We start from the raw sequence: 15,465 nt of genomic DNA on the forward strand, positions 1-15,465 counted from the left end.
AGTCAGTTGCGTGAGTTATTATATCGCCACTATTTTTAGCTTGAACAACTCTGTCTGCAATCAAGCCAAGAGAATAAGCGTGCATCTGTTTTAGTTTTTTACGAATGGCACTGCGTGTTGGGAGTGTACTACAATCAATAAATGTGTTCTCAATAGCTTCACAATTATTTTTATCGTACTTTGATATACGGTCAGTTTCATCTGGAATTTTCCATTTTGTTTCAAAAATTCGATTGCCGATTACTTTCAGTGCAATTTGCATTTCCCTCATCGAGAATCCATCTCCATCTAACTCTGCACATGCATGGTAGATATCACTTATGACTAAGTTTTTTTGATTGTCGGACATTAGGTGGAACATAAGTATTGTGAGAACTATCTTCAAACATTAATTTTGATTTTGATCTCGTCATGTATGGCTGTTTTGGTTCACTTACATCAACAAACATAACTCTCTTTTTTTTAATTGGTTCAGTGTCTTTTTCAAAGAACTGATATTTATTTTTTGTTAATTTTTTTTCAAGAAATTCATCTTCATCTTCAAATTCACTTAACTCGCTATGATCATTATCAACGTACATTGTCTGATAAACTGCTGTTTGATTTCTTATCTTTTTCTCCATTTTTCTTTTTTCACTAACAAATTTTTGATGGAAAGTTTTATCAACATTTTGACATGTAAAATTTCTGTTACCGCGCATGTTTTCTAGATACGAGTAGTCTTCAGCATTAATTGAAATACCGAAAAACTTCTTTAGCTTTTCACGAAATTCTGGATTAAAGCAGAGAATGTCAAAAAGTTTTTTAAGGGATTCATTCATAGAAATACATCTACTTAAAAAACTATCACCTTGCTTGTTTTTGTCAACACCTTTTAAGTAGCGATATTCATTGATTTTACTTTGCAGACGTTTTAAAATGGTCTGATATGATATTGTGTAGAAATTACGCTCTGTCCAATGACTTTCTACTAACTTTACAACTCTTCGACAAGCACTTTCAAAAGATAATTTATTGTTGACTTTGTTAAAGACAAGTGCAAGAACATCTCTGAGTAAAGGCAACTTTGTATGATAAAATTTATTAACTACAGGGAGACTTTCTAAAGGAGTTTGTTTATTTTGATTTAAAACTAGTTTGTTATTACGTCTTGTTACAATTTTTTTCATTTTAATTGATATCTAAATTTAGTTAACAATAATAAGCTATTTTTTAAGTATATATAAGTGTTACGTTTTAACAAAAAAAGTTTTTTAACATTTTTTTTTAAAACGCAACTATTATTCATTTTAATTCAAATTTATCCAATCAAAATTTAAATTGCATAAATTTTAAAATAAAGTTGCGTAACTTTATACAGGTAAAGGGATCTCAAAATGTTAGGTGTTTTTAAAGATTTTGTTAATCCCCAAATATTTGAGCATATACTTTGTTTTTACTTTTGAGAGTTGAAATAATACTCCTGCTAGATTGCCAAAAAATTTTAGTAGTTTTTAATACATTTTTCATATGCCTTTAGATAAATATTTAGGACATGCTTTTTTCGTTAGGGACCTCAGAATGCCAGGTTTAATAATAGGTAGTATTGTTGCCAATATTGCTTAGTTAATCATGAATTTCAGCATATATTACTTATTTTCAATGCTGAATATATTTTTAAATGTTTTGTTCACTTATCTTTTATACTTTTTGCATTCCACTACACAATGCTAGGTTGAGGGACCTCAAAACGCTAGGTTAATGAAGCTAATTAACATATAAAAAAAAAGTTGTTTGCATTCAGTTTCTTCTCGACATTATGAAATGAATATTCTGCTTATAGTTTCGTCACAAAACTTCATTCAAAACACACTTTAGTGTGTTTTTTTTGTTTGCTTTTGAAAAAATGAATAAATTAAACTAAAGTGCGTTTACTAAAGTAAAGTGCAAGTACAAAAGTGTGTTTTGATATTCCTTTCAGTAAAGAATAAATAAGAAATGGGAAAGTCCTTTAGAACCAACAAGCAAATCAAGATGCAATGTTCTAAGAGATGTCATAATGATGAAAAGTAAGCAGTTAGAGGAAGCAGTTAAGTGGTGCCAAATCAACAATAAATGTGGTTGGGCCACAGTCAATTCAGGAAAATTTCCACTAATTAAGGATCTTAGAACAATTAATAAACGAATTGATGGTGTCATTGTAACTGGAAACGAGAAGGAATATTTTTCAATTTTTACAAAAGATGAAGAAGAGTCGTTAGTCTCTTATATAAGAAACAAGAATAGGTAATATCTACACATAATTGAGAAATGAAAATTTATAAACTGTAATAAAATCCTGGTTTTTTAATATTGTTCATTAAGAAAACTAAACTTATACTATTTAGTTTTCGGGTAAAAATTTTTCAAAAAACAAAGGGTTGCACCCTAGATCACCAAATTCGCTGAAATTTGGCACAAAAGTGTAAAGATGTAAGTTAGGAAAGACTGTGAATTTTTTTCAAAAATTTTTTATCCCTTGAAGAATTACAGCAACTTAAAGTTTGCTAGATTTTGACTAAAAAATGAGGGGGGAAAAGTGCCGGAAATGTGTCCGTTTACTATTACCCTTATAAGGTACTTGTAGTAATTTTGCAAAGCTAAAATTTGGTACCAAAGGAGTTTGAATCCTGTTTAATCTGAAAATTATAGATTTGTATTTTTCAAAACAACAAAATATAGTTTATTTCAAGATCTACAAAACGCACCAACTAATGATAATTAAAAAGAGCATTGACAACTATAACTCTAGAAAAAATCTGACTGATAGAAAAAACTTTTGGGTTTAATTTTCTTAAAGATTAGACATATATCTACTTTACGAACCAATTTTGTTTTGGCCTTATGTTTTGCAGAGGAGTTATTGATGTTTTGGTTTTTCAATTTTTCTGAAAAAATTTTTAAAAAAATAAGTGAGCAAATTCATTTTGGTTTTGAACTAAATACAATTATATTTGTTTTTTAATCTAAATTTGAGTCAGTTAATTAAAAAAAACAGCAGAATGTGTGTTATGTGATTTAAATTTTTACAAAATTGTTACAAAATATTGTTAAATATTTTGTAAACTTACAAATTTGTTATTTTCATTACATAACAGTTATGTAATTAAATTAAATAATTTTATGTGATGTTTTTTTTTTATTGATTGTTTTATTGTAATAAAATAGTGATTATCTCATCAATTAAGTAAGTAATAAAATAACAAGTACACATAATAATATCCAATAAATATTACCTTGTGAAATTATATAACTAAATATAATTATATTTAGTTATAATCTACTTTCACCCTAATTCTTGGTAGATAATTAGTAGAGAATTGACAATAATTAGTAGATAATTAGGCATTTAAAGTATGTCTATTAAAACTAATAGCTATTTGTTCAAGCAAATGTTCTTTATAAATATAACTTTATTTTTATTTTAATCATATTGTTTGTGATCAAGTGTACTTTGCTCATTAGGAATATTGTATTGAAGATTTCTTCTATTTAAGTGTTTAGATTATAATTCCTCATTATAGTTTTATATGGATAACAAAATCAATTGTTCATTTGTAAATGATTATGGAGCTTGTTATAAACAATCATATACCCAAGTAAGAAATCTCATTGAAGATATTGACAGGAATGATCTTAAATTACTTGTAAAACGAACAAAATTGAAAGAAGAACAAATTACTAGTATATGCACACATCATCGTGATATGTTAATAGTGAGATATAAGAGTAATCAGAAAAGTTGCTGTAATCCATTTCTGACTCACAAAAAAGCGTGTAGAGGTAAAAGTTTATCCATTTACATTTTAATGGGTAATACCATTCTTAATAAGTTGTTTATTAGGATTTGTTCATTGTTTTATAATAATAGTATAATTAATGTTATAGTATTTGAGTAATATAGTACATTTTCTTTTCAGCATCTCTTCGTGTGATTACAATGCATACTGTATTAGAAGCAGAAACCGTAGGTTTAAATCTTATACCTGGAAAAAAGTTGTGTCCAAGCTATCGAAGTAAAGCTATGAAACATTTATCAAAAAGTATGAGTGAAAATGATGAAGATTTTGATATTGTTAGTGAAACATCCATTCAAAATAAAAAACAGGGTGTAAATACACACTTTACAGTTGCTGGAATATCTCCTATTAAGGTCAAAGGATTGCATAAGTCAGGTAAAATTAGAGAAAGTAAACGAAAATTGACAGCATTAACAACCTCCATTAAAAAAAAAAGTAGCCACTTCCCTTAATATACCAGAAGAAAGTTTTGAAGAACAGTCAGGTTTCGGTAATGAGTATATGGAAAAGGCAAACTTGTTTGATAACATGATAGTATTGTAAGCTAATAAAATTGCAGAGTCTACAGCAACATCTAAAAAAATACAACTGACAACACTTGCTCCAACTGACTGGTTAATAAAAAAAGTTTCTGAAACATTACATGTAACAAACTATGTCGCTCGAACTGCACGTAAATTAGCATTAGAAAAAGGTATTTTAGCCATGCCTAATCCTAAATTAGGGAAAATTCTTCCTGATGTAACAGTTCAACTGGTCAAGTCTTTTTATGAAGATGATGAATATAGTCGTGTAATGCCTGGTAAAAAGGATTATGTAAGCATAAAGAAAAATGTTCACATGCAAAAATGTTTGCTGTTATGTAATTTAAAGGAATTATTTGTTGCTTTCAAAACCATGAACCCAGAAATAAAAATAGGGTTTTCAAGGTTTTGCACATTGCGACCAAAATGGTGTATTACTGCTGGTGCTTCAGGAACACATTCAGTATGTGTCTGTGCTATTCATCAGAATTTAAAACTGCTTTTACATCCTCTTGGTGTGACATACAAAGAACTGTTACCTTATATTGTATGTGACATGACTAATAAAGACTGTATGATGCGTAAATGTGAAAGATGCCCAGCAACTATGAATGCATTGGTTGAAAAACTTTATAATTTAATTGGAGAGTTTGAAGATGACGATGAAGTAGAATTTGATCAGTGGACAACAACAGATAGGTCAAACTTAACACATAATAAAGAGCCAGTGTCTGAATACATTGAATTAGTATGTAAAAAACTGACTAAACTTGCACCACACTCATATTTAGCTAAGAGTCAAGCATCATACCTGAGATCAAGAAAGGAAGATATGAATGAGTTAACAGCATTATTTCTGGGTGATTTTTCAGAAAACTATAAATTTGTAGTTCAGGATAAAGTACAAAGCTTTCATTGGACAAATTTACAATGTACACTACATCCTGTGATTATCTATTTCAAAAAAGAGGGTTTTCTCAACCACAAATCTTATTGTATTATTTCAGATGCTATGATACATGATGTGAACATGGTTTACAAAATTATTGATGTTGTCAGCAATGATATTAAAACAAATCTACCTCATATAAAAAATATTGAATACTTTTCGGATGGGTGTGCAGATCAATACAAGAATTGTAAAAATATTTTGAATCTTTGTTTCCATCTTGAAGATTTTGGTCTTTCTGCTAAATGGAACTTTTTTGCAACTAGTCACGGTAAGCAACCTTGTGATGGGATAGATGGTACAGTCAAACGTTTAGCAACACTAGCAAGCTTGCAAAGAGATATGGGTAATCATACTTTATCTCCACAAGCAATGTTCAAATATTGCAATGAAAACGTTGAAGGTGTACATTTCATTTACATATCATCAGAAGATTTAACTTTGGTGAGAAACACTCTTAAGGAACGATTGGATACTGCAAATACCATACCTGGAACACGTAGTTTCCACCAGTTTGTACCACTTGGCCATCAAAAGGTTTAAATATATATATTTAACATACCTTTTCTCATCTTTAAAAAACATGCATAATTTTTATTGATAAACTCGAATAGATTTTTTATTTGTGTGGAATCATCGTCAAAAGTATTTTTGTTTTATTTTGGACTTACAATTTTTTTTTAATGCCTTTAAAAAAACATGTTTAACAAAATAAGTAAAACGGAATAAATGTTGCTTTTTTTTTCTAGATAGGTGCAAAGCTATGCAGTGTTGATGAAGATTTTGCTTTCATTCATGATTTTGGAAGCGTCCCTGTAACAACTGTAAACTTAGTACCAGGTGATTATGCCTGTGTTTCCTATGAGCAAAAGTGGTGGATAGGAGTCATTGAAGACATTGATCTAGAAGAAAAAGATGTGCTTGTCAAATTTATGTGTCCAAATGGTCCTGCACGGTCTTTTAAATGGCCATCAGTGGATAGCCAATGCTGGGTTCCAAATGTCCAAATCATTTGCAAAGTTGAAGTACCGACTACAAAAACAGGGCTTTGCTACTATTTAGCCAAAGACGACTTGAAAAAAATTGTTTTCCTTAGGAAATAGAGATTTTTGTACAATTTATAAATAATGTGAATGAAAAGCATATATAAAATCACTTAAATTGAGTATTCATTTTTCAAAAGGTTTTTTTATACCTTATTATTTTGTTCTAAAAAATTAATAAAAACAATTAAGTAACTAAAATATTAATTTCTACTTTGATTAATTTGTAGAAAATTGGGATAGATTGCCTGATTTTTAAAATATCAAAAAATTTGGTGTTCATATCAAACCTTAACAACTCCTCAAGTAAACGTAAGGCCAAAAAAAAATTGGTTTGTAAAGTTGATATACATCTTATCTTTAAGAAAATAAAAATAAATTTTTTTTCTATCAGTCAGATTTTTTTATAGCTATAGTTGTCAATGCCCTTTTTTATTGTCATTATTAGGTACATTTTATGAATCCTAGAATAAACTACATTGCCTTGCTTCGAGAGATACAAAACTAAAGTTTTTGGACTTAGCAGGTTTTAAGCTCATTTGGTACCAAGTTTCAGAATCGCAGCATTACTAAAAGCACCATATAAGGGTAATAATAAACGGAAACATTTTTGGCACTTTTCCCCCCTCATTTTTCAGTCAAAATCAAACAAACTTCAAGTTGCTGTAAATCCTAAACGGATAAGAATTTTATAAAAAAAATTTACAGTCTTTCCTAAGTTATGTCTCTAAACATTTGTGCCAAATATCAGAAAGTTTGGTGATGTAGGGTGCAGATTTGTGTTTTTTTGTGTTTTTTGAAAATTTTTTACCCTTTCTTGTATTATTATTTCAATGATATATTTAGGTGCCTACAAGGTTTGAACAGGTTGGAGTTGACAAGGATAATGTTGAATGTTTTGGAAGTAAGAAAGCAAGCCTGTAGAAACCTTCGTTGACGTCAGATCACTAAGCTATCACCAAATGCTCAACAAGCACTCCGAACAAAGAAGCTTAGCAAGTCTTTTTGGAAGCGTTGGGATGCAAAATATCAAAAGTACATAACCAAAAAGAGACAAGGAACTGTATCCATAAATCGTGCCCTTAACTGCACAAAAGCAATTGCATGTAAACACCTCAACAAATTAGCTGAAGAACTTATAGAATGTAATATTTTCATTGATGCAAATCAATTAGAAACAGGTGTATGGCAGGGATATATAGATACCACTAAAATTTACAATCACGATGAAACCCTCCAGTTTATAAAAAAAAAATGATACAAAGTAATAACTTAAGTTTGTTGTATAGTTTTTGATTTGGTACCTAAAAATGTTAGGTGCAGCACCTCAAAATGCTAGGTATTTTAAAAAGCGATTTTAAGAAAATTGGACTTATTCTGCGCACGCATCTTTTTAGCACTGTTTTTAGAGTCTTAAGGCAACATTTCTGATAAGGTTCTGCAAACTTATTTTTAGAAGGGATTGAAATTTTTAAAATTATTTAAAAAAAATAAGTTTATTGCTTATAGACTATTTTCAACGTCTTCGTAGTTTAGATTATTTTGTAAGGATTATTTGTAATATTTTTTTGTTAATGATTTAACATTATATTCTTTAATCAGATTATTCAACACTTTTAGAATTTAATTAAAAAAATCGAGTTCTATGTTAGTTAAATTCAAACCTGACATTCTGAGGTCCCACTGCATTCTGAGGTCCTTTTACCTGTACGCAAAAAAACCGCTGCAAAGATTTTTCTTTTGTGCTTTTTTTTTTTTTTTTTTTTTTATGTATCTTTAAAAATGTTTAAATAGAAGTAGAAGGCCAACCAAAAAAAAAATAGAAAAAACTGAGTTGTTTTTCAAACTTTTCTAAAAAAATTAATTGAGAATGACTGGTTAAACAAAATATACAGAACTTTGGCCCCCCCCCCCCCCTAATTTGTGTAAATGGAAATTTATATGGTCAACTATTTGTTCAATTTTCTATTGCATGTATGAAAAGTTTCAATGGTTAAAAAAATCGACCATTGATAAAAATAATTCTAGGAAATGGGTTTTATGATTAAGGTATGGTCGAAAAATGAGATCAACTGAAAAGGCCTTTTTGTTATTTTCAGGACAACTTAACTTTTTTAGGACAAAATGTAAACGTACCCTTATGGTGAAAATCTTCTCGGAATATGCCTAGGTTCGACGTCATAGTATTAGCAATCTATAAGCAAAAATTTAATAACAAGCTATAAGCAAAAGTAGTAAACTATTAGCAATTTTCACTAATAGCAATAAAGCTCATATTTCAAGTGATTTTCTATTTTACTATTTCCCCTTATTTATAAAAACATAAGTAGAAAAACATGAATATATATATATTCATACACTTTTCCATAAATGTTAAAATGAAAGTAGTTTCATTTTAACATTTATGGAAAAGTGTATGAATATATATATATTCATTTTATATTCTATATATTCATACACTAGTGCATAAAAATAAAGTGGAAAGAAAAACTTTGATAACTTTTAAACATAAAAAAAAAGAGTTAAAAACTACCGAAAGAGAAAAGCGCAAATAAAGGTTGATGCCTTCTGATTTGCTTGAAAGACAAATTAGTATTAAACGATGATTTTTTGCTTAGTGTAAATATCTATTGTTGCTAACACAGAGATTAAATCTCAGTAACAATAAAGTTGAATTTGGTTTGAAATTTAAACTTAATAAATCCGGAAATGACTGCTTTAAATATCTTGCTTGAAATGCTTTAAAGTCACGCAAGAGTCAGGCAGGATGAGCTTTAAGGCGCCATTCAGTAATGGTGTATTTGAACGCATGCACAAGTAACATTCAAAAAACCAACGTTTTTAATAACGAAGCTAGCATTAGTTTTTAACAATTAAGTTAGCAAATTTTTAATAATGAAGCTAGCAATAACTAATTTGTCTAGTGTCAGTATCGCTGCTCCGATACCGGTACCAATACAAAGGTTATTCAAAACTGGTCTCGCTTAAACCAAGACATCACGAAACCTAAAAAACCTTTGTCAAAACCTTATCATGCGAAACAAAACTAATTATGAAGATACTCTACAGAAAACTTCTCCTCTGCTTTAAAAACGAGAAAAGGCGATACTTTGCTGAATACTTTTTCACAACATAATTAATTCTAACTAAAAAATCCTTTTTTTGAGGCTCAAAATGAAACTAAATTATACTTGACAAAAACATTTTAACTATTTCTAAATGAAAAATAAAAACATTTTTATTCCAAACAAGATTAAATGGTTTCTTTCAATGGCTTTTTATCGTGTTTTCGCAAATAACAGTGAAAGTTACTGCAAAGCCATGAAAGCATAGTTAACAGTCTTAACTAGTCTTGATACTTCGAAAAATCTATTTTTTCACATTTTTGATACAAAAATAGAAATACCTGTAGTGATTATTTATAAGTGATTTTTTTTGTATATCAAAAAATTTGATCAGTGTTTATGAAGAAAATATGCCAGGAGCTAATTGCAGTATAACGAACAGTGGAACATCAAAAAGAACAAAGGGTGTAGGAATATTCAAGCTTATCAAAGTTGGCGATCTGAATGTTTAAATTCAATAACTAAAGGACGTTTAATTGACCAGGTGTTTAAAGAGCAGATTAACTCTGGAACAATTTTTGATTGTGAAAAGTACTTTAAGGCGGATGATTTTAAAACACGTCAGTTATAAATAAGCTATATGAGTTTGTGTGTGTATGTCTGTATGTGTGTGTGTGTGCGTGAGTGAGTGTATCTGTATGTGCGTGCGTGTGTGTGTGTGTGTGTGTATGTGCGTGTGCATGTGTTTGTGTTTATGTGTGTGTGTAAATTTCAAATGTTTTTATCTTCAGATATTTGTCTTAAAATAGATCATGAAAGATGGAGTAATACCAACTCTACTACTACCTATAAAAAGCTGCAACACAACTTCACTAGAACAAAGAAAGATTATCTTATCTGAGCCTAAAAAAATCAACTAAGTACTATGATAAACAGTATTGGGTTTAGGTGTCAATAAGAAACTGTAATTTTAATTCGAATTCCAAATTAAAACTTTAAATGGACGGATGTGAAAGAAAATGAAAAACTTGTTTTGAAAAATCTTTCAAATCAATTTGTTCTCCAAGAATTTGAGATAACAACAGATGAAAGTTTAGGATATAATTTGACAGTATATGGATGTATGATTCCTGGAATTCATCCTTTTTACTCAGACTACAAAAGAAGTATGCAAAATTTAACTATGACAAATTTAATTAATGTACTTTAAAGTTATCAATTATTTATAGGTGTGCAAATTCAAGAAAAGACAGCAAGTGCCATATACAATTGTATAGATTTTAAAGTAAATTCACATTATTCGGATACACAATCATCATCATTCAATATCATTTTTTATTAATATTAACTACAGTTTTTTACTTAAAAATTCAAACTTATGAAGAAAATTGACAAAACAAATTAGGGATTACTCAAAAATAAAGAAAGTCATGGGTCACAATGAGCCAAACTAAATGCTGCATATTTTACTACCATCACTGCCACAGCAGTGCAACTATATAGTTTATTTTGGGATGCAGTATGCATTTTAGAAAAAGGATTTAGTCTTTATCTAGCTTCTGTAGTCACAGATGGTGCATCATCAAACAGAATAATGATTAAACTTCACCAGGTGCGGAGATATTATTACTCCTGTTTTAAATAATAAATTTGTGGAAAGTGTTCTTACTAATAAATTTTGTCGAGATCTAATAGAGAAATATTTCACTGCTCAATGAGAAATAGGGCGCCATTTAGATAACCCTGATGCTAAACAGTTTTGATACAATGTTGATGCAATAACACATCCAAAGAAGTGTTTCGCTTAACACTAGAAATACCAGAGGCTCTTATACAAGCATAAATACATACATACATACATACATACATACATACATACATACATACATACATACATACATACATACATACATACATACATACATACATACATACATACATACATACATACATACATACATACATACATACATACATACATACATACATACATACATACATACATACATATATGCATACATACATACATACATACATACATATATATATATATATATATATATATATATATATATATATATATATATATATATATATATATATATATATATATATATATATATATATATAGGTTGTCTTTCAGTTTATATGATTTATATCAGTACGTAATTCTTCTTTTGATAGTTCCCCTCTTTTTTTTAATTGCTTTGTGCTTATTAACAATGTCTCTGAGAAATGAATGACTTCGAACTCTAAAATATAATCCCAGTATTGAACGCAAAGTAGATTTTTGTATATCATTTTCAAATCTTAAACTCATCTATATCTTGATCATATAATGTTTTTTTCAGAAAATGAATCTATGTCTGTGCATTTAGTTAATTTTGATTGTTCTGCCCAGCAAGCACACAACGTTGAAACAACGTTGAAATAACGGTGATCAACGTCGATCAACGTTGTTTCAACGTTGTTTCAACGTTGTTTCAACGTTGTTTCAACGTTGTTTCAACGTTGTTTCAACGTTGTTTCAACGTTGTTTCAACGTTGTTTCAACGTTGTTTCAACGTTGTTTCAACGTTGTTTCAACGTTGTTTCAACGTTGTGTGCTTGCTGGGTGTATATAAATAAAATGCTTTTTCTGCAATGACTAATATTTGCTCATACGGAATTTTTAAACCAGAGAGTCCTCTATGGCTAAAAGCATTGATAAGTTTTTAGTCTGGTATATTTTTTGTTTCATATTGGTAACTTTTTAATGTAGAAATTACTTGTTGTATAGTTGTGTCATTAGTTGTTCAAAAACTTTAGATTTTTTTTTAATTTGTGGATACAGTAGCCTCCAAGATATTACAATCCATGCTTTTCCCTTTGACATATTAGTTATCTATTTAATTTCTTATTACTGACACTAGATATATTAGCCCTATAGTAAGGTGCTATGCTATCAACAAGTTTTCTTTATGATAATATAGCATCATCTTCATATTCAGCATCACAACTAAAAACTTGGGCGCTACAACACTTTATTCCCCACCCAACCCCCACATAATTTTATGATTGATTCTGATAGAGAGTTTTATACTGATTTAAGAATCGTAAAAAAACAAAGGTCTCAAAATCAATAGGAAGTGCCATAATTGCTAATATTCGCCATCTTGAAAAATGATTTTTTTTGTTTAAAAGTTATCTTTTAAAAGTATTAACAACCTGGTTATTTATACGAATTTATGTGGATGTAGAGATTTTCCGGTCATTGGTTTTTGAACTTTTGGGATCAAGTTGCAACAGCATATCCTGTTTGACTACTACCGTAATTAGGTTTCTGTCTGCATTGAACGTAACATACATTATAATTCATGCCTAAGATTGTGAAATCAAAAACGGCAATTTTCATAGCCAGACAAAGTTATTAAAAACACTTTTTACAAAGAACGTTAAGGAATTCCTTTTTTATTACTCCATGAAAGTTTGCCTTTCCAATTACCTTTTTTTATAATAACAAAAAAGTTTTTTATGGAAAAAAAAATCGTAAGTTCTGTTATAAAGATAATATAAGAAATCGCATTTTCGCAAGAGCGACATGTTTTATAACTCGATTATCTGCCTAATAGCACTGGAAAGAACTTTCTTGTCTATATTAAACCAAAAGGAATTTTTTTATAGTAAAAGCCAGACTGGCAATGTTTTGCGACTGAAAACAATTTCAACCATAAAGTTATTGAATTCAAGATGGCGAATATTGTGTATGAATTCAAGATGGCGAATATTGTGTGGCCATTGTGGTAAATTTTTATACTTTTAACTTCAGATTAGAACACTTTCCCATTGATTTTGAGACCAATGTTTTTATGCGATTCTTAAATCAGCATAAAATTCTCTATCAGAATCAATCAATAAATTAGAGAAGGGGAGGGGGTGGGGCTGAAATTGTAGTAGCGCCAAAATTTGCTTACTGTTGATTACTATTATGCCAAAATAATCTGCATAAAACTTGTTCAAACTTTTTAGATAAATTTTACTACAAATCCCAATTATTCTATTAAACAGAATCTCAGCTTTTTTCTGGTCAATCTGAAGTTTTTTAACAATTTCAATTATTTTATCACTATAAACTGAGCTTTCTTCTTGCAAGACACTTTTTTTAATAGTAAGAACAATATATCGGTGTTAAAATCTGGATTATCAGCAGGTTCATCATTGATGATATTGTTGGTGTGCTTTTTGGAAATATGCATTTTCAGCCCTTCTTTACTTCTATGATTTTTGACATATTCATTAAATGGGAAGGATCCAGGGCCCTGAAAAAAAGACGCGCATACGAAAAATTTTTGCGTAAAGTAAAATTATACGTACTTAGGTAATTTTCAAAAATGCGTTCTTACGGATTTTTTAAATTTACCGTAAAATTGGTAATTTTTAGGTAATAATAGAACTTATACCTTGGACAAAAGCATTTTTCAAAAACAAATTTCATTTCATCGTTTCAGGTATTTGCGTACGAAAATAATGGTTTTATATTTATGTTATATGTGCGTGTGTGTATATATATATATATATATATATATATATATATATATATATATATATATATATATATATATATATATATATATATATACTATATTCCTTATTTAAATTTAGAAGTGGAAAAGTGTACTCAGTGATGTATTTAATGTTCAGTTTTTATTGATTAAAACTAAACTTCATTTATGAAGGTGACAAACAAACTTCGGTCGGTGACTAATTTACTCATTAACTTTTTTTAAGGAATGGTTAACCTCTTCTTCACTAATTTTAGAAATATCATATTACTTTTCTTTAGGTCATTTTCTCCTTTTGTATAAGTTTACACATGTATTAATCACATAATCACGACGTTTGAATGGGGGTCAGTCACTCTACAAAACAAGTGGTTGAATGCTAAAGTGTTTTGTAATAAAAACTTTTTCATTCGTTTTTTTTTTTTTTTTTTTTTTTTCTTTCAGTTTTACATTTAATTAGTCGTAATACAATAAAGTCCATGATGTATGCTCTCGTAATACAACAAAATCCATGACATATGTTCTCGTAATACATCAAAATCCGAGATATATGCTTTCGTGATGCAATAAAATCCGTGATATATAGACTAATTTAAATAAAAACTTGGTATCTGATAGAAGATCTAATGATCTTGTCGCCAGAACCATAAAAAGTTATAATAGAATATAGCTTAAGCCATTAATAAATATAGACAAATAAAAATGACAAAATACAAAAAACAAAAGAGCGTGTTTATACAAATTTCTTATTTTTAAAAGTATTTCAACATATTGTCATTAAAGAGAATGAATTTTTTAAATTTCTTTTTAAAGACTGGGAAGGTAATTGATAAATCAAAATTAAGTAAAACAATTTTGTTCCAGAGATTGGGTGCACTATAAGCTATACAGAACTGATTGAATTTTGTTCGACAAAAGGGTTCAAAGAGTAAGTTATCATTTCGTAGTGTATACTTATTTTTTGTTTTTAAGGTAATAAAATCTTTACAAACGTCTAAGGACGGATTGATTTTACATTGAAACCTAAAGCATAATATTTTATATACATTCACTTCATAAATATTAAGTACTTTTATATTTTTGAATAAAAACTTTGAATGCGTAAGTCGATTTTCAAAACAAACTAAGAGCATTGCGTGTTTCTGACGATGGTAAAGAGTACGCAACTTACTTTTGCTTGTACTTCCCTAAGCAATATTTGCATAGTTAATACAACTATGTATAAATGAGTAATAGAGTTGGATTAAAATGGTTTTGTTTAAATAATTTCTTGACTTATAGAGTACTCCTATATTTTTAGAAACCTTTGTACAAATGTAGTCAATATGTGGTTTCCATGTAACATTCTCATCAAGATAAATGCCAAGAAAACTAGTAAAAGTTTCCTTTTTTATTTCTAGTTCATCAATAATAATTTTTGGCATAGTTGTTGGTAAAAAACGTTTTTTAGATATAGGGTGAAATAGAATGTATTTTGTTTTATCAAGGTTAAGGTCAGTTTGTTACATTTAAACCACTCAGATAC

The 15,465-nt window shown here is 28.9% G+C and overlaps 4 protein-coding genes and 1 pseudogene across 5 annotated transcripts in view; 3 read left to right on the forward strand and 2 right to left on the reverse strand.

Moving 5' to 3' along the window:
• The window catches only part of LOC149880212 (uncharacterized), a 37,251-nt gene extending 28,254 nt beyond the window's left edge, over window positions 1-8,997 (reverse strand). Inside the window, exons 1-2 of one of the 2 annotated variants that reach the window (XM_090070909.1) lie at window positions 8,868-8,997; window positions 8,471-8,528 (exon numbers count right to left, since the gene is read on the reverse strand). In XM_090070909.1, coding sequence (XP_089927035.1) covers window positions 8,471-8,516 — 46 coding nt within the window. In that variant the 5' untranslated portion in view covers window positions 8,517-8,528; window positions 8,868-8,997. Of the gene's footprint in view, window positions 1-8,470; window positions 8,694-8,792 lie in introns of both variants that reach the window. The other variant, XM_090070910.1, reaches the window with a different exon arrangement.
• On the forward strand, window positions 1,911-7,389 carry LOC145183718 (uncharacterized). Its single transcript, XM_090070914.1, has 2 exons — window positions 1,911-2,265; window positions 7,181-7,389. The coding sequence occupies exons 1-2, from the start codon at window positions 2,039-2,041 to the stop codon at window positions 7,269-7,271; spliced, it is 318 nt and encodes a 105-aa protein (XP_089927040.1). The 5' UTR covers window positions 1,911-2,038; the 3' UTR covers window positions 7,272-7,389.
• On the forward strand, window positions 3,528-4,270 carry LOC149880214 (ARL14 effector protein-like). Its single transcript, XM_090070912.1, has 2 exons — window positions 3,528-3,801; window positions 3,939-4,270. Exons 1-2 carry the CDS (start codon window positions 3,549-3,551, stop codon window positions 4,268-4,270), a joined length of 585 nt encoding a protein of 194 aa, XP_089927038.1. The 5' UTR covers window positions 3,528-3,548.
• Window positions 4,122-6,446, forward strand: LOC145186398 (uncharacterized). The gene is made up of 2 exons (XM_090070907.1): window positions 4,122-5,828; window positions 6,041-6,446. Exons 1-2 carry the CDS (start codon window positions 4,524-4,526, stop codon window positions 6,392-6,394), a joined length of 1,659 nt encoding a protein of 552 aa, XP_089927033.1. The 5' UTR covers window positions 4,122-4,523; the 3' UTR covers window positions 6,395-6,446.
• A 3,189-nt stretch (window positions 8,998-12,186) lies between the features above and the next one.
• Window positions 12,187-13,634, reverse strand: LOC149880215 (uncharacterized; annotated as a pseudogene).
• Window positions 13,635-15,465: the final 1,831 nt, after the last annotated feature.

Source organism: Hydra viridissima, unplaced genomic scaffold (assembly GCF_058129835.1).
Source record: "Hydra viridissima isolate aposymbiotic clone 2 unplaced genomic scaffold, HvirCarnegie_v1 scaffold_13, whole genome shotgun sequence".
NCBI classification, from domain to species: Eukaryota; Metazoa; Cnidaria; class Hydrozoa; order Anthoathecata; family Hydridae; genus Hydra; species Hydra viridissima.